This window comes from Emys orbicularis, chromosome 8 (assembly GCF_028017835.1).
Source record: "Emys orbicularis isolate rEmyOrb1 chromosome 8, rEmyOrb1.hap1, whole genome shotgun sequence".
NCBI lineage: Eukaryota > Metazoa > Chordata > Testudines > Emydidae > Emys > Emys orbicularis.
In genome coordinates, this window is record NC_088690.1 from 73,817,591 (window position 1) to 73,838,522 (window position 20,932).

The following is a 20,932-nucleotide window of genomic DNA, read 5'->3' on the forward strand; positions in this document are numbered from 1 at the left end:
GGTAACCAAATAAGGGATGACTTACAGAAGAAAAGACACAGCTACTATGCACTTTGCCTTCCAGCAGAAGAGATCTCAAAAGATGATCATCCGCCCATCAGATCTCTTAGGCTTTGAACAGTCTCCTGGGGAAAATGGTGAAGACCCATCATTTTGAACATTTATTACTAGACTAGATAAAACTCTAGAAAATGTACAATAGGGTGCAGTCCTGCACCTGCCACAGATGGTGGGCTGTGTGGGATCTAATAATAGTGTTTCTCCAGCATTAACTTCACATTCTATGAGCAAGAATGGCCTATGCTTCCAAGATCTCAGAAACAAAACTAGATTTCCCTGTATGGCCCTTGTTGAGTTGGCACTGTTAGAAGACAGCTGGAGAAACTGAATGAGTTGATTCAAAGTCATAATGATATCTGCTTCATAGGACCCCTTAATTTGGGTCACACTACTACTCTGCGCTATGAAATTGGATCAGACCCTAATATGCTAGCCTCACCAGAGGATTCTCTAGCTAATTATCATGAAGTAAGGCAGCAGTGTAACTAGGTACCTTTCAAGCTACAGATCCCCTGGCCTGGTTCCATAGTCACCCAATGTATCACCTAGGGGGATCAGAATTTTTGACCCTATCCTCATATTCTCTGTTGATATAATTATCTTTGTTAGACAATCTGAAGAACATAGAGACAGGCTAGAGTTAATGTCAGAAGAATCAGTGGAGCCCTGGCCTCTCACACTTTCTGCACTGCATCAAGTTTGTGTGTGTACCAGCAGCTGCTGGAAACAGGGGAGCCTGACTAACATGTGAGGGGAGCTTGACCCAGGCCAGGTGATGGTGGCCATAAAATAGAGTTCTGTATCTCTTCAGCCCTGTTGTGTATGTGAACATGGTGTGTGCATGCATGTGTGTGTTGGTAAGCATGTATGTGTGGTGTGCACATGCGTATGTGCATGCCTGGCTGCTGTCCATGGCAGTGAGCATGTTAGTGAAGGCACCTTACTATAGGAGGTAGGGGAAAAGTTTATGAGCAGAGACTGATATTTTCATTATTTAGGGGAGTCATGTTCAGGTACTTCAGTAAGAAGATGCACCTCCTTTGTGCAGGGCACTAACCGGGACAAGTGTCCCCTGCCCTCTCTAGGGTCTAGCTCAGTGGTTTTCAAACTTTTTTTCTGGCGACCGAGTTGAAGAAAATTGTTGATGCCCGCATCCCAATGGAGCTGGGAATGAGGGGTTTGGGGTGTGGGAGGGGTTGAGGGCTGGGGCAGAGGGTTGGGGTACGGGGGTGAGTACTGCAGGGTGGAGCCAGGAATGAGGGGTTCAGGGTTTGGGAGGGGGTTCTGGGCTCGGGCAGGGGGTTGGGGTGCAGGAGGGGCTCAGGGCTCTGGGCTGGGGGGTGCAGGCTCTGGGCTGGGGCTGGGGATGAGGGGTTTGGGGTGCAGAAGGGGGCTCCGGGTTTGGGGGGGCTCAGGGCTGGGGCAAGGGGTTGGGGTGCAGGAAGGGATCAGGGCTCTGGGCTGGGGGTGCAGGCTCTGGGGTGGGGCCAGGGATGAGGGGTTTGGGGTGCAGGAAGGGGCTCCGGGTTTGGAGGGGGGCTCAGGACTGGGGCAGGGGATTGGGGCGTGGGGTTGGGGCATGGGCTTACCTCGGGTGGCTCCCAGTCAGCGGCACAGCAGGGGCTTCCTGCTTCTCCTGGCACCGCAGACCGCACTGTGGCCCAGAAGCAGCCAGCAGCAGGTCCGGCTCCTAGGTGGAGGCACGCAAGCCTCCCCCGGCTCCCATTTGACGGTGCTCGGGGCAGGGACAGCGCACGGAGCCCTGTGGCCCCCCACCTAGGAGCTGGCTGCAACCCAGTGCCTTACATTCCGTGACCCAGTTCTGGGTCACAACCCGCAATTTGAAAACCACTGGTCTAGCTCACTCCTTGCACTCTGCTCCCCTGCTGAGAATTGACTATCTCAGAGATCAACAACATAGTGGGGCCTAAATTATCTCCCTCTGCTGGCTAGTCAAGGGGTCTCTCCAACAGCGTGGTGACAGCTTTGCTGGAGCTGAAACTGATCTGAACAGGATTAATCATCAAGAAGGGAAAAAGAGTCCAGAATAGTCAGAATCCCAGAGGCTAAAGGCAGCTGCAGCTCTCACTAGGCAGAGGAAGGACTGTGTGGCTAAAGCACAGGGCCAAGATTCTGTTGCTGACTCTGCAGCCCGAGCATGTCACCTCCTCTTTCTGAGCCTCAGTTTCCGCACCAAAATCTTCCCCAGCAGATGCCATATGCTGCCAGTGGGAACTCTGCTCTGCTACTTGTTTCAATCTTCTGTGTGTCCCCATCTGTCCCTTGTTCTGTCTCTCCTTCCTTCACCTCCTCCTCTGTCCAGCTCCAGTCTCTCCTCCTTTCCTATTTCCTCCTCTGTTTTCACAGGCACACAGCCTTCATTCTCTCATGATCACTGTCATTACTGATGACACTCAATCATTGCTCCCCCAGTGACATGGTGTCATATCAGAATCCTCCTCACAGGTCCCTCAACAGTCCCTTCCACTCACCCAGCTCTCACCTGAGGGTTATGACACAGCATACGGGAGAGACCCCAAGAACCCCATCAGCCAGGCCCCAGACCTCTCCTTTCTTCCCTTTTTCCAAGCTGAATGTTTCTCCTCTTTGGGAGGAAGTGGTCTGTATGAAATTCCCACAGTCAGAGGGGAAGCTTTATGCCATTTTAGCACATCCTGGATTCAGGGGCCACTTCAGTCCTAGAGATTGCTCTAACTTGGTCTGGCTGCGCTCCCCTAGGTCCATTGAGCAGCCCAGAATAGCTGGAACATAGTGCACTCCAGCCATATCCTCTCAGGCCCCTGTCCCAGAAACTAATAAGGAGGGATTTGAGGCCCATCCCACCAGGCCTTTGCCACCATGTAATCCCCATCGCACCACGAGTATTCCCAGTGTAGAGGTCCAGTGGCTTTCCCCCAGGCTGCCTGAGCCCCCCTGCAGGCTCCGGCCACAGCAAGTGCCCAGCAATGTGCTGACGCAGCCGCCCTTTATCTACCCTGTCCCAAGGGAGGGAACCCCTGCTTATTTCCATCTCTCCCAACACTAGGGAAAATTCACAGCAACAATTTTGATGCCCTGCTCTTCCCCAAAGGTTCCTCTGCAGCCCACTTAATGAGAGGCCTCGTTTCAGAGGAAAATTCCTCAATGTCAGAATGCAGAAGGTAGAGGAGGGGAGGTATTGGGCACATGGCCAGAGCCTGGGCAGGAGGAGGCAACTTAGCCTGACAGAAGTGATTAGTTGAGGGGAGACAGACAGACCCCTGGCACTGGAAGGGGCAAAAACAGTGTCCAAGCCATGGCTGAGGTGGAGAAGAGGCAGATGATCTGCAATGGGAATGAAGAGACATTTTTGATGGGGCCATAAAAAAGAGTTAGGCTGTTATGGGTTTGCCACAATCATGCTGCACCATGTCTCCTCTTCTTCCAATGTCTCTTGCTATCCCAAGGTTGGTCCTTTTGTATTCTCCCTCTCTGCCACTACGAAGGCTCCCATGGCTTCAATATCCACCTCTACACCAAGGAATCCCCTAGGCCCTCTCCCCTCCATCTTGTTTCTACCCCAGCTGCTCCTCTGGGTCTGTTTAAACAAGAGTTTCAAATCCAGTTTTAACATATAACGCTATTGTACATGCTAGTCTAGATACTCCCCTGGCCTTTGTTCCAAGACACAAGGAGCTGTGATTTGCCCAAGGGCTCAGTCGCAAACTGTAGCCCAGATCTCCCCTTCAACTATCCTCCTGGATGTTCTGCTGACAACTCAAATCAGAGCCTTCTGGTTCCCCTCCTTCCTGTGCCATGTCAGCCCCAGTCATCCCTTTGACTCCTCTACTCTTACCTCCCAGGTCCTGTTTTCTCCTTTCTTACTCTCCAGTGACCACCTTGCTGAGCCCCTTCTCATCCTTCATGGTCTCTTGCCATCAGAACTGTGACTTTCTCTGGCCTCCCTGCCTCACGCTGTCCAAGTCTGTCCCAATATGGCTACTAACCCCCCAACCTATCCCTCCTCCATGGGATGCAGATTTGCAAGTCTTTCAAGTGCCTGCACCAAGACAATCTGCAGGAAGGAGTCTGACATGCATGCAGCAGGATCTCTTACCGTTTTCAGGGTGCTCCATCTCCCCAATACTACCGTCGGGTGTGGTGCGCTCATAATGATCCTCAGGCAGAGCTAGTGGCCCAATTCGGGGCCCTGATGATGACTTGCTGCTGGGAGTCTCTGACTCTTCTAGCCCGCTGTCATAGTAACTATGTTGTGAGGGGTCCTGCAAGTCCTGTGCCTGATTAGCTGCAGAGAATGTCACTCGGCGATGAGGTAACTGCAAAGAAAAAAAGAAAAGAGATAAGAGGTGATACCAGCCACCCACAGGGAGTGATCAGGACTGGTTATGAAACCTGATCTCCCCAGCAGAGCACCGAGGACAAAGAATCACAGCTTTCTCTTCACCCTAAGCCCTGTCAACTGAAAAAATCTCTCATTTCATGAGCCCCCCAATGGACAACATCTCCAACCTCAGAGTAACCTTACCCCCTCCCAACAACAAGTGTCACCTCCCCTCATCTCAGGTGTCTCCCCTTGACTGACACCATCTCTCACCTCAGGGGTCTTTCCAGTTCTCACCAAAGAAATTTGCCCCCCAACAAACATCATCTCTCACCTCAGAGTCCACCCTCCAATTTACACCATCTCTCTAACTTCAGAAACACCCCATCACCCAACAGACATCATCTCCTATTTCAGAGCTCCATGGAATCACCCCCCATTCTCCCTTACTACCATATCACCTCAGAGAACCCCCAATTAACATAATCTCTTACCTCAGAATGCTTCCTGACTAGCAGTCCCCCAGCTAACATCATCTCTGATCTCACGGTCCCCCACAGGAATTACATTACACCAACTCTCATCTCAGAGCCAATTGCTTCCACAACAGACACAATCTCCAACTCAGAGGAACCCCAGCAGAGTTCCGCAAAACAGGGTCCCAGAACTGCCTGATCTTTGACTACCCAGCTGACATAATCTCACACCTCAGAGTCCCATTCACAACTGATACCACCTCTAACCTCAGAGGTCTCCCCTCGACTAAAACCATCTCTCATCTCAGAGACCCCGATTGACATAGACTCATAGAGTTTAAGACCAGAAAGGACTATCATGATCATATAGTCTGACCTCCTTCACTTCATAGGCCACAGAACCTCACCCACCCACTCCTGTGATAGGACCATAATCTCTGGAAGTCCTCAAATCTTAATTTAAAGACTTCAAGTGACAGAGAATCCATCATTTACTCTACTTCAAACCTGCAAGTTAAGGGTGCCCTATGATACAACGAAGGCAAAAAAAAAACCCAGGGTCTCTGCCAATCTGACCTAGGGAAACACTCCTTCCTGACCTCAAATATGAGGATCAGTTAGACTCTGAGTGTGTGGATGCAACCCACCAGCCAGACACCTGGGAAAGAATTCTTTATAGTAACTCAGAGCCCTCCCCAGTGTCCCAATTCCGGATGTTGGAAATATTTACTAATCTCTCACCTCAACCCCCACTGAAACCAACACTCACCTCAGAGTCCCCCAACTGATACCAACTCTTACTTCAGTGCAAGCCCCACTATTGATACCTCTTACCTTAGAGCAACCCTGCGATTAATACCAACCCTCACCTCAGTGCAATCCTCCCGATACCAACACTCAAATCAGAGGGCACCAGTTCTCACCTCAACACAATCCCTTTGATTGATTCTAACTCTCACCTCAGTGCAACCCCCAGCTGACACCAACTCTCACCTCAGAGTAACCCCCCAATTTATACCAACATTCACATCAGAGGGCGCAGACTGATACGATCTCTCACCTCAGCACAATCACCTTGATTGATTCAAACTATCACATCAGTGCAATTCCCCCACACCCCAATCGATACCAACTCTAACCTCAGAGCTACCCCCGGATTGATAGCAGCTGTCACCTGAGAGAAATCCCAGGATTTATATCAACTCTGACCTTGGAGCAACTTCCCAATTAATACCAACTCTCAACTCAGAGAAACCTCTCTCATTTATCCCACCCCCCTTCAGTGCAACCCCGCATTTGACATTAACTCTCATCTTAAGAGAACCTCCCCCACACCGATACTAACTCTGACCTCAGAGCAACCCTTCTGATTTACACCACCTCTCACCTTACAGCAGGCCCCTGATTGACACCAACTTTCATTTCAGAGCATCCCTCCGATTGATATTAACTCTCATCTCAGAAAAACCACACCAGATTGATACCAACTCTCATCCCAGCACAACCCCCAATGAGTCAAACTCTCACTTCATTGCAACCCCCTTGATTGATACCAGTTCTCCCCACAGTTGACAGGAACTCTGATCACTGAGCAACCTCTATAATTGATACCAACTATCACCTCAGAGAACACACACCCAGCTGACATCAACTATCACACCAGAGTAACACACAATCCCAATTGGTACCAACTCTCACCTCAGATTAACCCCAACTGACACCAACTCTCAGCTCAGAGCAATCCCCGGATCATTAAAACTATCACCTCAGCACAACCTCCCACCAATACAAAAAATCTCACAGCAAAGTGCCCCCCCCCCATTGATACCACCTCTCACGTCAATACAACCCCCTTGATTGATACCAACTTTCCCCTCAACACAACCCCCAATCAATATCAGCTCTTACCACAGAGCAACCTCCTGAATGATACCAATTCACAATTCAGAGCAACCCCCTGCAATTTATACCAACTCTTTCCTCAGAGCAACCCCCCGATTGTCACCAACTCTCACCTCAGCGCAACCTCATCCCCATTGATTCCAACTCTGATCTCAGTGTAACCCCAGCCACTGATACCAATTCTTACTTCAGAGTGCTCCTCCCGATTGATAACACCTGTCACCTAAGCACACCACCCTCATTCATACCAAATCTCAGGTCATTGCAACCCCCACTCCGATCTATACCAGCTCTCACCTCAGAATACCCGCCCTGATTGACACCAACTCTCAATTTAGCGCAACTCTGCCACCGACACATAGGCCTTGTCTACACTACTAAGTTATGGCATCAAAACTGCTGTTTGTCGACTCAAACAGTGAATGTGTACACTGCAAGGCGACGCTTATCGGGGAAAATGCCTGGTTTTGGCGATAAAATACATCCACCCTCACAAGAAATTTACGTCTTTTTCCTCTACAATTTTGTTGACAAAGTGCAAGTGTAGACACCACCCTTCATTTCATTGCTTTAACTGGCCTCCAGGCGGTGTCCCACAATGCCCCTCCTGACTGCTCTGGTCAGCAGTTTGAACTCCACTGCCCTGCAGCCAGATAAACAACCATCCGCCCCTCCCCCTTAGAAGCCCTGGGAATTTTTGAAATTCCATTTCCTGTTTGCTCAGCGTGGAGAGGTCGCATCGCATCTTCCCAGGTGACCATGGTGGGTTATTGCAGCAAACGCTTGGACCACTGCAGAGCTGTTGGATCTGCTCCGTATATGGGGAGAGGAGGCTATGCAGTCCCAGCTGCGCTTGAGCTGTAGGAATTAGGATACCTACGGGCAGATATCTTGAGGCTTGTGCGAAAAGGGCTATGATCTGGACATGCTGCAGTGCAGAACGAAGATAAAGGAGCTGAGGCAGGCGTACCATAAGGCGAGGGAGGCAAACCATCGCTCAGGTGCTTCACCTAAGACCTGCTGGTTCTATAAGGAGCTGGATGCTATCCTTGGTGGTGACCCCACCTCGATCGCCAACAGCTCCGTGGATACATCGGAGGGCACGGAGGCGGCGGAAAGAGGACCTACCCCAGAGAATGAAGTTATTGATGAAGAGGTGGAGTTAAATGAGGATGTGCAGCTCCCGGCGGGGTCGCCCGGTGGGGCAGGCAGCCAGGAACTGTTCTCCACTCCAGAGGTTTCTAGCCAGTCTCAGCAGTTGCTCTCCAGCAAGCAAGAAGCAGGAGATGAGACTCCTGGTAAGTGGTTGTGGCTTGTGTAGTGTGGAGGTGGGTTCATAGAAGAAATGTGGGAGGCTGGCTGTGTTTCTGTGAACTGGACATTACCCTGTGTAGCTAATCAGTACGGTGGAACAAGATGCTGATGCACGTTGAGATCTCACGGGAATCCTCCAGAGAGATCTTCAGAAAAGTTTCCTGGAGGTACTCAGTAATCCACTGCCAAAGGTTCCGTGGCAGAGCAGCTTTGTTCCTTCCCCCATTGTAGGAAACTTTCCAGGGCCATTCAGCAATCACTTGTGCAGGGACCAAAGTGGCACATAGGCGAGCAGCATAGGGAGCCACAAGCATGGAGTAGATGTGCCCTCGTTTCCCTGCTTACCCTTAGCAGTGAGATATCTGCTAGAATTACACCTGCCTGTGGAAAAGTGTGGGAGAATTTTAGAATTTGTTCCCTAGAATGCTGCACCACAACCCTTGCAAAGAGTGTGTGCTCTTTTCCCCATGTGGCGCGCCCCATCCTCCCCCTCCCCACGCCAACACTCACCATGCTTTGGGTGTTTGCAGAGATGTGTGCCTGGCTAGGGTCAGTGAGAAAGTGATGGCAATGTTGCAAAAGGTGTATTTAATAGAAATGTTTCAATGCTATGTGTGAATTTAACAATCCCGCTTCTGTGCATTGTCCCCTGTGCTTCACTAGATGTGGCCTTCAGGAACACCCAACACATCTCAGCTGAGCGTCTCCACCAGATAAGAATGCACCCAAGACACAGCAAAGAAGACATGTTCTGTGAGGTCCTGCAGTGCTCCAATGCAGAAAAAAGCTGAACAACAGGACAGAAAAGAGAATCACGCATTTGTTAAGGACACTACTGAGCAGATGATTAAAGTAATGGAGGAGCAAACACAGATGCTGAAGTCCTTAATAATGCGCACTGAGCAGATTAGTGCTCAACCCCCACTGCAGCACATTCAGAACTCTTTTCCATGCTCCCCACCCCAAACTCCGCCAGAATATTCCTTTCCACCTTCCAGAACTTCTCGGTTTCCCCTTCACTCCACCCTCTGGGACAACTTTCACAGCGATAGCTGGACCTACACATAGCTGTGAAAGTCTGCCCTTCCCTGGTTCCTCCTTTCCCACCAAGCATATGTGTGTTTGTGTGTGTGGTTTCTTGTGCAATAAAAGCAAACTTTTATAATGGTAAATCATCTTTATTTTTTTTCTACAAGGTGAGATTGCAGGCATTGCCAATACATGCACAGGCATTTTAATCACTTTATTACAGGAATATAAGGCCCCAAATGTCACCATTGCCCCCTAGGAAAACTACATGGGTGGTCATTGTCAAAGTGCTGCCTCAAAGCCTCCCTGATTCAAATAGCTCCCCTCTGGGCTCCACTGACAACCCTGGTATCTGGCTGCTCAAAATCAGCAGCCAAGTGGTCTGCCTCCATACTCCACCCTTGAGCAAACCTTTCACCCTTAGCTTCTCAGAGATTATGCAACGTATAGCACGCAACTATGACCATAGGAATATTATCCTCAGTGAGGTCCAACCTGCCATAAAGGCATCACCAGCACACCTTTAATCTTCCTAAAGCACATTCAACTGTCATCTGGCACCTACTGAGCCTGCTGTTGAACTGCTCCTTACTGCTGTCCAGATGTCCTGCATAAGGCTTCATGAGCCACAGCTGTAAGGGGTAGGCAGGGTCCCCCAGAATCACTATGGGCATTTAATACCCCACACTGTAATCTTCTGGTTAGGAAAGAAAGTCCCCGCTTGTAGCTTTCTGTACAGGCCAGTGTTCCTGAAGATACGTGCATTATGCACCTTCCCAGACCGCCCCACGTTGATGTCAGTGAAACACCCACGGTGATACACAAGCACCTGCAGCACCATGGAGAAGTACCCCTTCCTATTGATGTACTCCATCACAAGGTGGTCTGGTGCCAAAATTGGAATATGTGTGCCATCTATGGCCCCTCCACAGTTAGGGAAACCCATTTCTGCAAACCCGTTTCTATTTCACGCACATTTCCCAGAGTCACGGTCCTTCGTATCAGGATGCAATATATTACCCTATACACTTGCATTAACGCAGCTCCAACAGTTGAATTCCTCACTCCAAATTGATTTGTGACTGACCGGTACCAGTCTGGAGTTGCCAGCTTCCTCACAGTGATTGCCACATGCTTCTCTACCGAGAGGGCAGCTGTCATTCTGGTGTCCTTGCACCGCAGGTCTGGGGCAAGGTCCACACACAGTTCCAGGAAGGTAGCTTTCCGCATCCAAAAGTTCTGTAGCCACTGCTCATCATCCCACACTTACATGACGATATGATCCCACCATTCAGTGCTTGTTTCCCGAGCCCAAAAGTGATGGTCTACCAGGTGCACCTGCTCTGTGAATGCCAAAAGCAATCTAAAGTTGCTCCTATCCATATCACGCAGAATGTCGGGTGCCTGCGAGTCTTCTTCAGTTAGGAACTGCACTGCAATCCATAATGTCTTTGTGACGTTGCACTCCATATGTTTTATGGAAGTATGCTTATGAGTGTAAATATAATGTAACTGGAATATGCTTTATGCAAAAGATCTCTTGTAAGGTATCATTACAAAGCTTATAATCTACTGAGTGTGTTCATCCTGTTTGTATGAATGTATCATTCTTGTATCTGAAGCTAGAAATATGAAGTCTTACTCTAAAGTCATATTGTAACTATGCAAAGTGTGGGCCATTAATGGTGGCTTGGAATCTTGATGGCTCCTGTTAACTAGGACAATTGGTTGTAAATGGCTCTGTTTACTTGTAAGCCTTCCTGTGTCCCTGGTGCCAGCCCTGAGTAATGAAGTCTCACAGGACATGTGAACATGTCACATGATACTGGAATCCATCTTAAACCTGGTGCTTTTCCATTTAGAAGGAAGGGTAGGAACCCAGAGAGACAGACAAAAGATTCCCCCCTTGTGCCAAAGATATAGACTCATAGACTCATAGACTTTAAGGTCAGAAGGGACCATTATGATCATCTAGTCTGACCTCCCGCATGATGCAGGCCACAAAATCTGACCCACCCACTCCTGGAATAATTCTCTCCCTTGACTCAGCTGTTGAAGTCCCCAAATCATGATTTAAAGACTTCAAGTCGCAGAGAATCCTCCAGCAAGCGACCCCTGCCCCATGCTGCGGAGGAAGGCGAAAAACCTCCAGGGCCTCTGCCAATCTACCCTGGAGGAAAATTCCTTCCCGACCCCAAATATGGCGATCAGCAGAACCCCGAGCATGCGGGCAAGATTCTCCAGCCAGACCCACATTGACCATTGATACTAATTACCAGTGATGGCATGTTATTGACTTATTGACTAAAATCATGTTATCCCATCAAACCATCCACTCCATAAACTTATCAAGCTTAATCTTAAAGCCAGAGAGGTCTTTCGCCCCCACCGTTTCCCTCGGAAGGCTATTCCAGAACTTCACCCCTCTGACGGTTAGAAACCGTCGTCTAATTTCTAGCCTAAACTTCCCGACGGCCAGTTTATATCCATTTGTTCTCGTGTCCACATTAGTACTAAGCTGAAATAATTCCTCTCCCTCCCTGGTATTTATCCCTCTGATATATTTAAAGAGAGCAATCATATCCCCCCTCAGCCTCCTTTTGGTTAGGGTAAACAAACCGAGCTCCTCGAGTCTCCTTTCATACGACAGGTTTTCCATTCCTCGGATCATCCTAGTGGCCCTTCTCTGTACCCGTTCCAGTTTGAGTTCATCCTTTTTAAACATGGGAGACCAGAACTGCACACAGTACTCCAAATGAGGTCTCACCAGTGCCTTGTATAACGGAAGCAGCACCTCCTTATCCCTACTAGAAATACCTCGCCTAATGCATCCCAAGACCGCATTAGCTTTTTTCACGGCCACGTCACATTGCCGACTCATAGTCATCCTGCGATCAACCAGGACTCCGAGGTCTTTCTCCTCCTCCGTCACTTCCAACCGATGCGTCCCCAGCTTATAACTAAAATTCTTGTTAGTCATCCCTAAATGCATCACCTTACACTTCTCACTATTAAATTTCATCCTGTTACTATTACTCCAGTTTACAAGGTCATCCAAGTCTCCCTGCAGGATTTCCCGATCCTTCTCCGAATTGGCAATACCTCCCAACTTTGTGTCATCCGCAAACTTTATATAAAAGCGGGTGAAACAGAACAAAGGGGACTGCCAGTCATGAGAAATCCTCTAGTTACCACCTGAGCTGGAACTAATAAGAACTGTACCAGGGGAATGGATTGGGCCCAGACTAAGAAGGAGTCTAGTCTGTGAAAGAAGCTTATTGGAACATCTCTGAGGGTGAGATTTACTTGTATTCAGTTTCTTAAATGTGTTAGGCTTAGACTTGCATGTTTTGTTTTATTTTGCTTGGTAACTTACTTTGTTCTGTCAGTTATTACTTAAAACCATTTAAATCCTACTTTTTATACTTAATAAAATCACTTTTGTTTATTAATTAACCCAGAGTAAGTGATTAATACCTGGGGGAGCAAACAGCTGTGCATCTCTCTCTATCAGTGTTATAGAGGGCGGACAATTTATGAGTTTACCTTGTATAAGCTTTATACAGAGTAAACCAGATTTATTTGGGGTTTGGATCCCATTGGGAGCTGGGTGTCTGGGTGCTGGAGATAAATGACTGGCTGAGCAGTTTTTGGTTAAAGTCTGCAGCTTTGGGGGCATGGAAATAGATAAACACAATTAGTCGGGGAAGAATCAACACAGCTTTTGTAAAGGGAAATCATGACTCATCGATGGAGATATCCTATCTCCTAGAACTGGAAGGGACCTTGAAAGGTCATCAAGTCCAGCCCCCTGCCTTCACTAGCAGGACCAAGTACTGATTTTGCCCCAGATCCCTAAGTGGCCCCCCCAAGGATTGAACTCATAACCCTGGATTTAGCAGCCCAATGCTCAAACCACTGAGCTATCCCTCCCCAAGGGAGCTATTAGAATTCTTTGAGATGGCAACAAGCATGTGGACCAGTGGATATAGTGTACTTGGACTTTCAGAAAACCCTCGCCAAAGGCTCTTAAGCAAAGTAAGGGGTCATGGGATAAGAGGGAAGTCCTCTTATGAGCCTAAAAGACGGGAAACAAAAGGTAGGAATAAATGGTCAGTTTTCAGAATGAAGAAAGGTAAGTAGTGGTGTCCCCCAGGAATCTGTAGTGGGACCAGTGCTGTTCAACATCTTCATAAATGATCTAGAAAAACTGATAAACAGTGAAGTGGGAAACTTTGCAAACGATACAAAATTATTCAAGATAGTTAAGTCGAAAGCAAACTGCAAATTGTTACAAAGGGAATCTCACAAAACTGGGTGACTGGGTGACAAAATGGCAGAAAAAAACTAATGTTGACCAATAGAAAGTAATGCACATTGGAAAACATAATCCCAACTATACATACAAAATGATGGGGCATTAAACTAGCTGTTACCATTCAAGCAAGAGATCTTGGAGTCACTGTGGATAGTTCTCTGAAAACATCTGCTGAGTGTTCAATGGCAGACAAGAAAACCTAACAGAATGTTATTAACCATTAGGAAAGGGATAGATAATAAGACAGTAAAAATAATGCTGCTATATCAACTCATGGTATGCCCACAACTTGAATAGTGAATGCAGGTTGCCTCATCTCAAAAAAGATATATTAGAAATGGAAAGGTGCAGAGGGCAACAAAAATGATTAAGGATATGGAACGGTTGCCATATGAGGAGAGATTAAAAAGACTGGGATTGTTCAGCTTGGAAAAGAGACGAATAAGGGGGAATATGACAGAGGTCTATAAAATCACAAATGGTGTGGAGAAAGTGAACAAGGAAGTGTTATTGACCCCTTCACATAACACAAGAACCAGGGCTCACCCAATGAAATTAATAGGCAGCAGGTTTAAAACAAACAAAAGGAAGTATTTCTTCACACAAGACACACTCAACCTGTAGAACTCATTGCCAGGGGATGTTGTGAAGGCCAAAACTATAACTGGGTTCACAAAATAATTAGATAATTCATGGAGGATAAGCCTATCAATGGCTATTAGCCAAGATGGTCTGGGGTGCAATCCCATGCTCTGTGTCCCCAAGCATCTGCCTGCCACAGGGAATGGTTGATGGGATAGATCACTTGATAATTGCCCTGTTCAGTTCATTGCCTTTGAAGCATCTGGCACTGGCCACTGTCAGGAGACAAAATATTGGACTAGATGGACCATTGATCTGACCCAGTATGGCAATTCTTATGTTCTTATACCACCTCTTATCTCAGAGCAACCTCTCAATTGATACCATCTCTCACCTCAGAGCAACCCCTGCCTATTGACACTAACTCCCACCTCAGAGGAACCTCCCATTGATACCAATTCTCACCTCAGGGAACCCTCAGATTGAACAACTCTCACCTCAGTTCAACCCCCCCCCACACACACACACACACTAATACCAACTCTCACCTCAGAGCAACATCCATGATTGACACAAACTCTCACCTCAGCACAACCATCCCCATTCATACCAACTGTCACCTCAGAGCATGCCCCAGATTCATGCCACTTCTCACCTCAGCGCAACCTCCCCTCAACTGATACCAACTCTCACCTCAGCACAATCACCCCCACCTGATACCAATTGTCACCTCAGAGCAGCCACCTGTTTGACACCAGCTCTCAGAGCTACTCCCTGATTTTTACCAACTCTTACCTCAGTGCAACCCCCCAATTGACTCCAACTCTCACCTCAGAGCATCCTTCCAATTGACACCAACTCCTAAATTCCTTTTAAGCTGTGCAGCCATGCAGCTGCCTATTAAGCCCTGTGCAGGGGCTCAGGGCTGCAGCGGGTAGAGATGCCTCTTCCCCAGCATGGACCTGCTGCGATGGGGAGAGGTGCCCCTCCTCGCCGGCCCAAGTACGGACCTGCAGCAGCAGGGAGAGGTGCCCCTCCCTGCTGGCCCCAACACAGACCTGCCCCAGACTTGCCGTGGCTGGGGGAGAGGAGCCCCTCCCTCAGCCCAGCCCGGCCCAGGCCTGCCAGAGCTGCTGGGGAGAGGAGCCCCTCCCTCGGCTCAGCCCAGCCCAGGCCCACCAAAGCTGCCGGGGAGAGGAGCCCCTCCCTCGGCCCAGCCCAGCCTCCCCGGAGCTGCCACGGCTGGGGAGAGGCGCCTCTCCCCTGGCCCCGAGCTGCTGGCAAGAGAGGGCTGGGGGGCGTTCTCTCTCCCCACCACAGCCCCGGGGCAGCCTGCACCCCAAACCCATCATCCCCAGACCACAGCCCGCACCCCACCACACCCCTCATCTGCCCCACCCCAGAGCCTTCACCCCTAGCCGGAGCCCTCACCCCCTGCACCCAACCCTCTACCCCAGCCCTGAGCCCTCTCCTGAACCCCTCATCTGCAGCCCCACCCCTAGCCAGAGCCCTCATCCCCCCACACCCCAACCCTCTGCCCCAGCCCTGAGCCCTCTCCTGTACCCCGAACCTCTCATCCCTAGCTCCACCCCAGAGCCCACACCCCCAGCCACAGCCCTCACCCCCCCACACACACCCCAACCCTCTGCCCCAGCCCTAAGTCCCCTCCCACACTTCAAACCCCTCGGCCCCACCCCCACCACATGAATTTTGTTATGTGCACCAATATGAAGGTGATGTGTCACACATCAACTCCATATTGGTGCACATAACAAAATTCATTCCGCACATGGACGTAAAAAATTAGAGGGAACACTGGTAACTCTCACCTGAGAACCACCCCACCTGATAGATACCAAGTTTCACCTTACAGCAGCCCCCCAATTTACACCAACTCTGACCTCACTGCAAGCCCCCAATTGATCTCAACTCTCACCTCAGAACAACCCTCTGATTGACACCAACTCTCACCTCAGAGCAGCCCCCAACTGACACCAATGCAACTGTGCTGCTATAAGCTCTCTAGTGTAGCCGCTCAAAACGACAGGAGAGAGCTGTCCTGTCAGCTTAACTACTGCAGCCTTGCAAGCGGCAGTAGCTATGTCAGCAGGAGAAGCTGCACACTGGCGCTTAAGTCAATATAAGTTATGTCGCTCAGGGAGTGGCTCATTCACACCCCTGAGCCACATAACTTATGTCAACTTATGCTGTAGTGTAGCCCAGGGGTTCTCAACCTTTTTCTTTTGGAGGCCCACCCAACATGGTTTAAAATCTCCAAGGCCGACCTATGTCACAATAACTGGTTTCTGCATATAAAAGCCAGGGCCGGCGTTAGGGAGTAGCAAGCAGGGCAATTGCCTGGGGCCCCATGCCACAGGGGGCACTGCAAAGCTACATTGCTCAGGCTTTGGCTTCAGCCCCATGTGGTGGGGCTTTGGCTTTCTGCCTTGGGCCCAAGTGAGTCTAATGCTGGCCCTGCTTGGCGGACCCCCTGAAACCTGCTCACGGCCTCCCAGGGATCCCTCGTTGAGAACCACAGGTGTAAACATAACCCAACTTTCAGCTCAGAGCAATCCTCCTACTGATACCAACTCTCACCTCAGAACAATTCCCAAATGACATCTCTCAACTCAGATCCCTCCTTCTGGCACCAATGGATAACTGACATGCTGTGCCCACTGTGCAATCCTTCACATCAGAGTACAGTGAAGAAGAGTCCCTAGTATACCTGATCCCTGACTGACACAATCTCTCACCTCACAGCCCCAACACCAACTCACAACACCTCCTCACCTCTGGTGTCTCCCCAAGTTGGCTCCATATCTTAGCTCAGAACCCCCTTGATTGACATTACCACTCAGCTCAGAGCTGCCCCTTCCACAACTGACACCATCTCTCAACCAGAGCCCTCCATAGTAGGGCACTGACAAGTGTCACCAGGCTTGCCCAATTCCTAACTTCCCATCTGACACAATCTCACAGCTCAGATTCCTTTCCACTGACACCAACTCTCCCCTTGGGGATCTCCCGCAAACTGACACCATCTCTTTTCACAGCCCTCAGGACTAACACCATTTCTCACCTCAGAAACCCCTGGCCCTATCCCACTGAATGACACAATCTCACTTCAGAGGGCACTTACCCCACCCCACATCTGACAACCCCTACTCAAAGTCACCTGAGCCTTGGGCTGAGTCACCTGACTCACCTCAAAGTCACCTGAGCCTTACGGAGCAAGTGGGTCCTGTGAGTTGTGTGCCGAGGCTGGGTTTGCCTCACCACATCTTGGCCCGAGTGTGTGGCTGGGGTGGGGTTCTCACACCTTCAGCCCTGCTGGTGAGATCTCCAGTCTTCTTGGTTCTGAGAAGCAGAGAGGAAGGGATCATGGCAACCGCTGGTCAGGTGCCTCTGGCCCAGGTGTGGGTGTTGGTTTCTCCCCAACTGGTGAAGAGAGGCAGCCTGGAACAACAGTTCAGGCAAGTGTGAACTGCCCCATTAATCCAAAGCAGGGTTAACTCTTAAACCTAATTATGATAGTTCAAATGTCAACTATTATAGCAGAAACATCAGCTAATGTGCTTGTCTGACAACTGCCAATTAATTCTGATGCCTCCCCAGATGCCAAAAGTCCCAACTACCCCTAGCAAGTTGCCAAAATCTCCAGCTTCTCCATCAGCTACTACAATGCACTAGCTTACAGTACTGAAACTCTAAGCCAAATGTACAGAATATCAAAACAGTGGATATAGGGGCCACAATGGTGAATGAGATCCAGTCAATTTCAGTAAAAAGCAACAAGGGTTCCTTGGGAAGAATTCCACCATGATTTCAACAGCTTCCACCCCACCATCAACCTCAGCCTGGACCAATCTACACGGGAGGTCCACTTCCTAGACACCACAGTACAAATAAGGGATGGCCACGTTAACACCACCCTATACCAAAAACCCACCGACCGCTACGCCTACCTTCATGCCTCCAGCTTCCACCCCGGACACACCACACGATCCATCATCTATAGCCAAGCACTGAGATACAACCGCATCTGCTCCAACCCCACAGACAGAGACAAACACCTACAAGATCTTCACCAAGCATTCTCAAAACTACGATACCCGCACAAGGAAATAAGGAAACAAATCAACAGAGCCAGACGTGTACCCAGAAGCCTCCTGCTACAAGACAAGCCCAAGAAAGAAACCAACAGAACTCCACTGGCCATCACTTACAGTCCTCAGCTTAAACCTCTCCAACGCATCATCAGTGATCTACAACCCATCCTGGACAATGATCCATCTCTTTCACAGACCTTGGGAGGCAGGCCAGTCCTCGCCCACAGACAACCTGCCAACCTTAAGCATATTCTCACCAGCAACCACACACCGCACCATAACAACTCTAACTCAGGAACCAATCCATGCAACAAACCTCGATGCCAACTCTGCCCACATATCTACACCAACAACACCATCACAGGACCTAACCAGATCAGCTACAACATCACCAGTTCATTCACCTGCACGTCCACCAATGTTATATATGCCATCATGTGCCAGCAATGCCCCTCTGCTATGTACATTGGCCAAACTGGACAGTCACTACGTAAAAGGATAAATGGACACAAGTCAGATATCAGCAATGGCAATATACAAAAACCTGTAGGAGAACACTTCAACCTCCCTGGCCACACAATAGCAGATGTAAAGGTAGCCATCTTACAGCAAAAAAACTTCAGGACCAGACTCCAAAGAGAAACTGCTGAGCTTCAGTTCATTTGCAAATTTGACACCACCAGATCAGGATTAAACAAAGACTGTGAATGGCTAGCCAACTACAAAAGCAGTTTCTCCTCCCTTGGTGTTCACACTTCAACTGCTAGCAGAGGACCTCACCCTCCCTGATTGAACTAACCTCGTTATCTCCAGACTGATTCTTGCCAGCATATTTATACCTGCCCCTGGAAATTTCCATTACATGCATCCGACGAAGTGGGCATTCACCCACGAAAGCTTATGCTCCGATACATCTGTTAGTCTTAAAGGTGCCACAGGACTCTCTGTTGCTTTTTACAGATCCAGACTAACACGGCTACCCCTCTGATACTAGTCAATTTCAGATTAATTCATTAAATCCTTCTTAAATTGATCCAAAGCTACTGCAAGATTTCTAGTCTGCTGTGCCAACCAGGCGGTCTTGCCACAGAACTACAGGTCTAGCTTACTGGCCATACTTGGTCAGACCAAAGGTCCATCATGCCAGGTGCCCCAGAGGGAATGAACAGAACAGGTATCATCAAGTGATCCATCCCCTGTTGCCCATTCCCTACTTTCTAGCAAACAGAGGCAAGGGACACCATCCCTGCCCATCCTGGCTAATAGCCATTGATGGACCTATCCTCCATGAACTTATCTACTTCTTTTTTGAACCCTGTTATAGTCTTGGCCTTCACAACATCCTCTGGCAAACAGTCCCACAGGTTGACTGTGCATTAAGTGGAGACTTCTTCACTTGTCACTGTAAAGCAGCTGCATCTGGGGGAGAACACGGGTACACAGAAGTGCAACACAGTATCTAAGGGCAGAAGTGAAGGGAAATCTCATATCTGATGGAAACCACTTATGGGGATTTATGGAAGCAGAATTTGAATTACCTAGTTTCAAATTGTCCAGGGCAAAGAACTTACGCTCCAGCTCTTAGGCAGCCAGACTTTAGGTCATTAATGGCCATAAGTGATCAGCCCTTTGGTTTTACCCTCATTTGAATGCCAGTATTCACTGCAGCACAGCATCCCTTAGTATGGGGTAGTCAATAGGAGGACCACGGGTCAAATGTGGACAACCAGACGTTTTGAACAAATCGGGAAATCTTTTCATTTACTTGTTATTATCATTATTGTTATTGCAATGTGAAAAATGTTTCTCTGGAGTCTGGACCTTGACTATACCTTGACGAAGAAATGGGGACCTTGACAAAAAATAATTGACTACCCCTGCATTAGTACTTCGGGGTTAGCACTGACTCAGAGCAGACAGCACTCCCCTATCAAATCACCCACTCCCTGCAGCACAATGACCCCACTGGGGCGTCAGTCAGCACTGACTTAGAGAGAAAAGCACTCCCTGTTGAGTCACTCACACCACTCCCTGCAGCACAATATCCCTTGCATCATGCTGGCATATTGGGATCATCATGTGAGATGTACACAGTTCACAGCACAATGTGGTATCTGTAAAGAGCACATTTGTTATAGAGGGTGTGTTTGCCAATGAAGGACAAAGGGCATATGTACTCCCAGTGACTTTGGACACCTCCAGTGACCTATCCCCAGATATTTTTTCTTCCTTGATTGTGACCTGGAGATCAGGCCTCTTCCCACAGCACTCACACAAGTCCCCATTGTCCCCTGAACATCTCAAGGTCCAAGATCTTCAGAGATACAAGGCTACTGTGATAGTCCAGTGTGAATACAAGACCAACCCAGAGCTGCAGTTCCTCAATCAGCTGACCTGATACTGTTAAATACTATCTGGGGGGGGGGGGGGGCGCGAAGAAACTGGGGCAGAACAAGGAGCAGCAGGATTAACAGGATGCACAGGGCTAGAATCATAGAATATCAGGATTGGAAGGGACCTCAGGAGGTCATCTAGTCCAACCCCCTGCTCAAAGCAGGACCAATCCCCAACTAAATCATCCCAGCTAGGGTTTTGTCAAGCCTGACCTTAAAAACCTCTAAGGAAGGAGATTCCACCACCTCCCTAGGTAACCCGTTCCAGTGCTTGACCACTCTCCTAGTGAAAAAGTTTTTTCTAATATCCAACCTAAACCTCCCCCACTGCAACCAGGGCTGGCTCCAGCATTTCTGCTGCCCCAAGCAAAAAAAAAAAAAAAAAAAAAGCCGAGATCGGCGGCGGGAGTTCAGCGGCAGGTCCT

The 20,932-nt window shown here is 49.0% G+C and overlaps 1 protein-coding gene across 1 annotated transcript in view; it reads right to left on the bottom strand.

Moving 5' to 3' along the window:
• The window catches only part of PCDH1 (protocadherin 1), a 143,565-nt gene that overhangs the window by 67,916 nt on the left and 54,717 nt on the right, over positions 1 to 20,932 (bottom strand). Inside the window, exon 4 of the mRNA XM_065409733.1 lies at positions 4,157 to 4,376. Within this exon, the coding sequence (XP_065265805.1) occupies positions 4,157 to 4,376 (220 nt within the window). The remainder of the gene's footprint in view (positions 1 to 4,156; positions 4,377 to 20,932) is intronic.